General features: G+C 45.7%; 2 protein-coding genes across 2 annotated transcripts; one reads left to right on the top strand and one right to left on the bottom strand.

Moving 5' to 3' along the window:
• Positions 1-1983: 1983 nt before the first annotated feature.
• Positions 1984-3778, top strand: N7483_009109 (uncharacterized protein; the record flags this gene model as incomplete). Its single annotated transcript, XM_057092536.1, has 2 exons — positions 1984-2241; positions 2357-3778. The coding sequence occupies 2 exons, from the start codon at positions 1984-1986 to the stop codon at positions 3776-3778; spliced, it is 1680 nt and encodes a 559-aa protein (XP_056943710.1).
• Positions 3779-7064: 3286 nt separating this feature from the next.
• On the bottom strand, positions 7065-7328 carry N7483_009108 (uncharacterized protein; the record flags this gene model as incomplete). The annotated part of the gene is made up of 1 exon (XM_057092535.1): positions 7065-7328. One exon carries the CDS (start codon positions 7326-7328, stop codon positions 7065-7067), a length of 264 nt encoding a protein of 87 aa, XP_056943709.1.
• Between the last annotated feature and the right edge of the window lie 1472 nt (positions 7329-8800).

Raw genomic sequence — 8800 nt, 5'->3', positions numbered from 1 at the left:
AGATGCATTCAACAGCTTTATTGGAGGTTGAAACACGCAAATTACGTGCCGCCCATGAGAAGCAGAAGCAGAAGCGTAAGCGGTCTACTAGGCAGATATCTAACGAGGGTGGTATGACAGTTCAGGAGGGCCAGGAGGCTATACAGCGTGCTATACAGGTGGTTGAAACACCAGTTGCCCCTCCCGTACTGCGGCCTAGGGTGCCTGTTTTACCACCTCAGCCAGCTAGGAGAAAGCTACCGACGTGTAAAAAGTGTGGAAAAGAAGGACATAGATCAGATCACTGTGATATTTAGATAAATATTTTAATAAATTGGCGTTATGGTGGTAATATCCATGATTAAAACTATAGGATAGGCGGCCAGGTGGCGGCTCGCTTGGGAGATACGTTAGAATAAAGTGAGTAAAGAGCTCTAGAGCCTATTAGATGATTAAAGAAATCCGCCTAGTCACTATAAAACCTCTTACTTCTCTTATCAGGATTTCTCTTCCTCTCTCTTCCCTCCCCACCAATCTATCCTCGCTCACACCCCCCTCCACCAAGTCATCCATCAAACCGCAGCTGCCATATTGATCAGCCTGTAAGTCAAGCCATATAGGTATAATATCCATATTTGTGGAATGAGAACTTGAAGTTGATTTGAATCTTAGCCGAGATGAAAGCAAAAACATACTTGTCCATGACTTTGACCAGTGGAATCGATCTCAGACAACCAGGGCCATGGGAAAGTTACGTGCAAGCGTGTGACTTCTGATCGGCAAAGCGCTTCGACGAGCTACAGACCGATTTTCTAAGGTCCTTGGTCGAAAAGGCCTTACAACGCGACCTCCAAGTTTACAACTATCGGCCGTATGATTTTCCAGGAATACTACAGGTCCTTGGTGAGAATGTCTCAAAGGTGGAAGCAGCCTTGCTCTTCTACACTGGTACCGTACTGGTCGAAGGAGAGAGGTGTCAGTCATTTCGATCAGGGTTTGGGCTATTCCCACTATGTGTGGTCGAGCGTAACAACCCGCACATTTCAGCATGTAGTAGTTGCCACTAAGACCAAAAGGATAATCGGTGTACATTTTTTTGGACCGCGCACAATCCAACAAAATGACCCCGAGCCTACCCTTGCAAAAAATCAGTACAGGAGGAAGTTGGCGAAGCAGTCGCAAAGTTCGAGCAGGCTCCAGGGCTCTTTCAATGATTAATCAGCTTACCACTGCCCAGGTTTTGAGTAAGGCTCAAGCTATTCCGTACTGACTTTTTGACTAACAATGGGATTATGGTACAGATTGACAGATGGCTCCCCTGTAATATGTAATTACAGCAAAAACCATTGGCAACTGGGCTTGCCTTTTAAGTTCCAATGTTCCAAGGTTATGTCTTTTGTATTCAATAGATCAACTCGAACACAGGTCATAGTTTGCATCGTGGAACAGTTATTTATGGTATTATACTCCGCTCCCTCTTGGCAAGGCCAGCAAAAAGTGTATCGGCAGTGGCCCAAGCGCGAGTACATACATGTTGTAGTTAGGCCCGTTACTCGGAAGTTTTCAAGGGATGATCAATCAATCACCTTTGCGTCGTCATAGCAATTCAAGTGGGGAATACATCACTCAAGAATGTCTCTTTTGAATCAATCAATTTGCTGGCCACAAAAAACACCGAACATAGCGATCTATTACTTTATTAAGAATTGCTACGGAGTACGGTCCTATCACTTGGGCTGACTGCATATCATTCCCCAATAAAGTGCCGCCAAGGACAAGACCTATAAAAACCCCTTGGGTGATTTGCGTGCGGATCCAATCATACCGAATACCGCACCGTATCCCTAAAAATTCGAATGTGGAATGCATATCGCGTTGGGGGCAGTGGTGAGATCGCTTGTTAGCCATGAATCTTAATATGTTCGTATATAACGGCTTGCCCCTTTAGCAGCGTCTTTAACGAGGTATTTCCTTGAATGTCAGAGAAAGTCTCAGGTTTGAGAAATGCATCCTATTAAGCTCGGTCTAGCGTTATTACTTGGCTGGATAAAATCAGCTGAGAGATCAATTGTTCAGCATGATGGCTCCTTTCAGCCAGATCATATCCTTCGAGTCACAGCTCAGGATTACACGGAAGCATGTGATACTAGATATTCAGTCCTCGTTAATGGATCATCCCCTGGGCCCGAGCTGCACCTCCGAGAGGGAAAGGTGAATTGGATTCGTGTTTATAATGACATGAAGGACGATAACACCGCAATAGTAGGCAAAAAAACGTTTCTCAATGGATACCTCTCACTGACAGTAATAAAAGCACTGACATGGCCTTACTGCATTTACGGCTCCCTTTTCCGATGGCGCTCCAGCGGCCAGTCAGTGGCCTATTCCCGCCGGCCACTTTTTCGACTACGAAGTCAAACCCGAAATTGGTGCTGCAGGAACCTACTTTTACCATTCACATGTTGGCTTCCAAGCCGTTACTGCAAAGGGTCCACTCATCGTGGATTCAGAAAACGACCCACCTTATTCCTACGATGACGAGCGTACTATAATGCTCTCTGACTTTTTCAACGAGACTGATAAGACAATTATCGACGGTCTCACATCCAGTGACTTCACATGGAGTGGAGAGACAGATACCTTATTGGTGAACGGCAAAGGTCCTCAGGCAACTAATAGCACAGGCTCATGTCAACTAGCTTCGATCTCTATAGATCCGGGCTTGACATACCGTCTAAGATTTATCGGGGCTACTGCTTTATCATTCATTTCACTCGCTATAGAGAGTCACGATGTGTCTATCATTGAGGCAGATGGCCACTATACCAAACCTGTGAATAGCAGCTTTTTACAGATTGGAAGTGGTCAGAGGTACAGTGTGTTATTGAACGCAAAATCAGAGGAAGAGCTGGAAAAGACGGGAAAGCGACATTCCTATATCCAACTTACCACAATCGCGAGGCCCACAACTCTGACAAACCTTGCTGTTTTGCAATACTCTGGTGGAACAGAGGCAGACCTGACGACTGTCCCTTCACCACCGCCCCTTCCCGTGGCCAAAATCGCCCAAGGATGGCTGGATTACGAACTAGAATCTCTACACTTGGACTATGACTTCCCAAAATTGAATGAGGTGACCCGCAGGATCATCGTTGAAGTTCACCAAAACGTCAGTGATCATGTCATATGGCTGCAGAACGGATACGAGTGGGTAAAAAGCTTTCCAAAATCACCGTACTTGGTCGACATCTACACGGGGAAACTAAACACTGAAGAGACCTATCAACGAGCTATCTCCCAAGGCAATGGAATTGACAATATCACTCGGACCTTTCCAGCTCAAATAGGTGAAGTCCTTGAGATTATCTGGCAAAACAAAGGAACTTTCACAAACGGAGGCTTGGATGTTCACCCCTTCCACGCACACGGTAGACACTTCTATGATATCGGTGGAGGGGATGGAAAATACAACGCTACTGCGAATGAAGCGAGACTAGAGTCGTCTCATTTAATTCAGCGCGATACTTCCATGCTTTACCGGTATCAAAATGAAACCGATCCTCTCGCCCCGTCTGGTTGGCGGGCTTGGAGGATCAAAGTAACCGATGCAGGTGTGTGGATATATCATTGTCATTCCCTCCAGCATATGATCATGGGTATGCAAACTGTATTCATTTTCGGGGACCGAAATGAGGTCATAGCCCAATCTGAGCCTGTTGATGTTGGGTATTTGACGTATGGTGGCTCCGCGTATGGAAACTCAACGCATTCTCCTATCGTTCGACACTTCTTTGATTAAAACTAAACTATATGTGACTTAATCCAAACATATAAAGCATTCAAGGATTGCAATCAAAGAATTATAAATGGGCAGACATCGTGAGATGAGATAATTGTTCAAGTCATGAAATTTTTCTCTTACTTCCAAGGTTGCCCAGGTAGTATCGAAAATTCACATTGCTGCTAGGAAGAGATTCGTAGATAATAAATGGAACTATTAAATTTACTGACTCACTGGATTCAACTCTGCGCAGATAGTCGTCACGATGTTGCTCAGGTGACCCTAGACTAGTTATGATTAAGTAAAAAGTTAAAGTAGATAACTAATTTAAGTAGAAGAATATAATTAAGAATATAGCCCTAGCTCTAAGTATCTATTAGCTATTAGTTCTAAGGGCTAAATGTCACAGGCTGAATCCCTGAAAGAGTACAGGCCTTGCCTGTACAAAGCTCAACCATCCACGTGACCCATAACATTTGTCAGAATAAAGGCTTATTCAGCAGCATGTGGCACCCAATGGGGTCCAATTGTACAGATGTGTGTATGTGTGTTCAATTCTGCTAAATCTAAGGGGTAAAAATACAGTGTAGGTTTACGTAATCTCAGGCAGTAAGGCCTCTATCCGACTGTCAGCCAGTTCAGTGTCGTGTCTCCACACGGCAGAACTGAGCCAATCATAATCCCACTGGAACAGAGCACGCTGATTGGTCGAACCAGAATGGTCACATGACCAATCACGTGTCTTGAGTCCGGCAGATGTTTATGTGCGATAGTGATAGGATGAGAGAAAATCAGACTTGTATTACATGCCATCTAGACCGCCTACTACGTACAGAAAGAGTCTGTTACCGACACACCCCCTCAGCTGCAGCCGTCTTCGCTGTAGCTGCTAGGCCACATGCGAGGCTATTCACACTGCAATTTTCGGGTGCAAATTGAAATAAAAACAATAAAACAAATCAAAACACGCCCATTAGGGCTCGCTGATCAAGTGCCTGACGTCCACCAAGTTTAGCAGCCGAATAAAATTCTCATGCTTCTGACGGGGTAGGACTTTGGTTAGACCATCTGCTATCATGTCGGCGGTGGCTACCCACTGCACATGTAGCCTGCCGGCGGCTACCTCCTGCCGTAGCCATAGCCCATGGATGTCTACATGGCGCAGCTTGGTGTCCAATGGGTCCTCCGAGGTTATCAGAGCCACTGTCCGGGTGTTATCGCACTTGATGGAGATGGGGACGCCTGGATCGAAGTCTATACGTGAAAACATGCGTTTCCACCAGGCTAGTGACTTGCCTGCGTCTGATAGCGCCAGCAGCTCGGCTTCAGTGGTCGAGGTAGTGACAGTACGCTGTTTGGAAGCCTTCCAGTCCACAGGGCCACCGAAAATCTTGCAGATATACCCAGCAGAGCTCTTGCGGTCCATATGATCACCAAATGAGGCGTCACTAGACATCTGGACAGCGTCCTCAGCGTCCGCAGAGTATTCAATAGCAAGATATCGCGTCCAATATATATAAATTATGACTCGATCGACCGCTGTGAAGTGTTTCGGGCCTAGATTGACTAAGAATTGAGCTAATTTGGACGCCATTTTAGCGGTGTCGACACGTGTGATAGTCGAAGGATAGTTGATTGAGCCAACTTTCTGCTGATACAGCCTGATTGAATCACGGTCCGCGGTGCCCTTATAGGACTCCAAATCCTCCAATACACCTGGTATAGGCACACGGGGACAGTCAGTGAGGTTAAATTTAGCTGCCATAGCAGCGATATAGCTGTCCTGACAGAGCCAGAGCTTCTTCTGGGTCCGGTCCCGTATAATTCGGATATTTAGAAACCACTCCGCATCGCCGTGATCAGTTAAATTCCAGTGGGATTCAAGTGCGTCTTCTAATGCTCGGGCACATGCTGATGTATGGGGCCAGGAGGCGATCAGAATATCGTCCACATAAAAGAATATGATAATACCTCTGGTCACAAAAACGCATAGGTCTTCAGCAACTTGGTCCAATCCGAGTTTTCGCAAGACTCGTGCCGCCTCTTTTTGCCATAATTTGGGTGAAATTCGGAGTCCGTATAATGCCCGAAGAAGTAACCAACACTTTCCTTGGGACCTAAATCCATCTGGAAGCTCGGTATAAATCTTATTTTCTAGTTTTGAGTTTAGAAAAGTATTCACCGCGTCCCGCTGTCGGAGGTCTAAATCATAGGCAGCCACCAAGGCGAATAATATCCTTGTAGTCCGCGCAGTAAGTGTTGCTGTATGTTTCTCCTCACTGGAGACTATCTGTAGGTCGCTGTATATATAGATATATGCTTTATGCTTTAAAACGAAGCTATTGGTATCAAATTTATAGGTGTATATCTATATCAGGGGTAGCACCTGTACCCCCTTATCCCTTAGGGTGGCTACTGTTCTAGAGGTCTCTTTAGCTATCAAACCATCTAATTCAACCTTTATAGCAGTTATCCAGACATCCTTATATAGATGAGTAAGCACTTCTTTATAGTATCTTAGTGGTAGTAAGAGCCCATCCTGGTGTATAGAGCCTGGCTTAGGGGTCGCTGGGCATGTTGTATAAGCTTCCAAATAAGCAGCAGGCTCCTGTTCAACAGACATATCTTTAATATCGAGCCTCTGGTAGCTTAATTGGGTACTGTATACGCTGTCTGGGTCTCTTTTCTTATATCAGGTCCGGGGTCCCTCAATGATGTTTAGTGTTGAGAAATCACTTATGTTGCGATCTTGGATATATGGCTGCTCCTTACTTAGGAGTTCAGAATGCCTCGCTTTAATAGTCCCCGATTATATCAATTGCGATGAGGGTTAAGGAGGGGTTGTAGTAGCTTCTTGAGGTATTGGAAATGCTCCTAGGATATTTTTGTGAGGTCAAACTAGAGCTGGTGTATAACTAGGCGACTCTTCTGAAATACTTGTAGGCATCGGTGTTGTCTCAGGTGTTAGGACTCTTTTCGACTGTATATATATATCTCCTACCCCCTGATCTAGCGTTGATTCAACGGCTGATTCAACGGTTGATCCTATAGGTGTAGGTAGGTAGATATCTATATTGTTGGCGAGCTGGTCCTTAGGTATATATTCACGTTGTTGCTGACGCTGGTCTAGATGCTGATTTACACACTGATTTAGATGTGTAACTTCTGTAGTGATAGGTTGATTTATGTGCGAAAGCTGAGGCAAAACTGGCCTAGTTGTGTGTGTGACTGAACTTTGTGGAGTTGTGACTGAGCGATAACTAGCCTGCAACTGAGGTGTAACTGAGCTAGTTATGGATGAGTTTTATACAGAGTTTTTATGCCTACTGTCAATGGCGTCCAATATGGCTGTAGGTTTGCTGATAGGCTGTGTTGGCTGGTGTTCAGCTAGGACCTCGCTATTGATAGGCTCACTGTCATCGTAGGCGCCTCGCTGACAGGCTACCTCCCTCACTGTCGCTGGCTCCAGGGCTGCTGCCGGGGTTGCTTCTGGTGTTACAAGCTCGTTTAGACCTTCTAGGACAGCTCCTACATGGTCTTCATGTTCTAGAACTATCGAATAGTTCATCTGTTGTATGGAAATTGGCACATTTCGGGGTATATCAGGCTGGTATCGCCGTGTCTCGTCAAATACAGCGTCCCGAACCATCCGAACCTCGCCATATACACTTTTCTCGCTGCGTGGGAACCATATCTTCCAGATATTTGATGCAACAAAGCCTACCAAATAGCCTATCTCGGCCTGGGCTTGCATCTTATCCAATCGAGGCATATTCCTGATCCTGCAGTACGCCAGCGAGCCGTATAGCTTCACATTAGCTAGGTTCAGACATGGAGCCGTCCCTTTGGCAAAGTCTCGGGCTTCGTCCTATGGAATTAGCCAGCTGCCGTCGTCCAATCTCGTCGGCGTGCGGTTTAACAGATATACCGCTGCAGCTACAGCTTCAGGCCACAGGTTATTGGGTAGGTTACCCTCCTTCAGTAGGCACCTAGTACGCAAGACTATCACCCCCCCCAGACCTCTCAGCAGGGCCATTCATCTCCGGGGTATCTGGTACGGTAAAGTTATATACGAATCCAGCAAAATTTAGCATCAGAAGCATGTTATTATCCATAGATCTCTTGTTATCTGTATGCCATACGCGAATTAGGATCTTTAGCCAGAGAATTACGAACGCGCAGAAAGATCGAATTGCTGTCTGAATATCACACTTATAGACGTAGGACATGGCCCAGTGGAAGCGTATGCCTTCGACATAGAAGTGTGAGATCCATCTATGGCTATTATAGCCAGTTCTCATCTCCATAAGGTCATAGAAGACACGTCCACAGCGGCCATAGTATCTCCCAATTGTCCTACGGGATATTTGCTTCCTCGGGCGTGATAGCTCGTATATCTCGTATAGATCTGTGGTTTTAGGCTTTCCAGGGGTGAGGATTACACCGTCTACAAGCTCTGGGAGCTGTTGAATAGCCCCTTGATAGATATGGCCTAGTCTGCGGTGCCATATCTCCTCTGTTCCCGGTGACTGCAGGGGTCTCTCAGACGTCCTCTCCAGCCGTGTAGGCCTTGTTTTAGGTCATATAGCGTACGTATTAGGTTCATGGACTGGGCACAAGCGCTGATCATATGGAATTGGTACTAGCTGACATAGATACAAGCCATTCACCTTACTGCGGTAGGTGGAGAATATAGGGATATTATCACGGATCATACACTGGTTTTGAATGTTCCAGAAGCCTCCTTTTTCTTCCAGCAGGCCTACAGAGATCAAATTATAGTGAAAATTAGGTGAATACAGGCAATTTTCAAGGGTGATTGCAATTAGGCCTAAAATAGGGTTTATTCCCCAGAATTTCACACATCCACGGCCTATAACAGGCGTTGAACCATCTCCGGTTTTCAGAGCGTCTATATAGGGACAAAAAGTCTCAAATAGGGCTTTATCGTTACAAACATGTACGGTCGAGCCTATGTCCATCAACCATTCCCGTGAAGAATCTGGGAGAATGTTGTGGGTGGCGAACGCAGAGTTGATC

Source organism: Penicillium malachiteum (assembly GCF_028827825.1).
Source record: "Penicillium malachiteum strain IBT 17515 chromosome Unknown utg000004l:1.0-4883003.0:1.0-4884900.0, whole genome shotgun sequence".
Lineage (NCBI taxonomy): Eukaryota > Fungi > Ascomycota > Eurotiomycetes > Eurotiales > Aspergillaceae > Penicillium > Penicillium malachiteum.
This window is presented reverse-complemented; position numbering and strand designations above follow the sequence as displayed.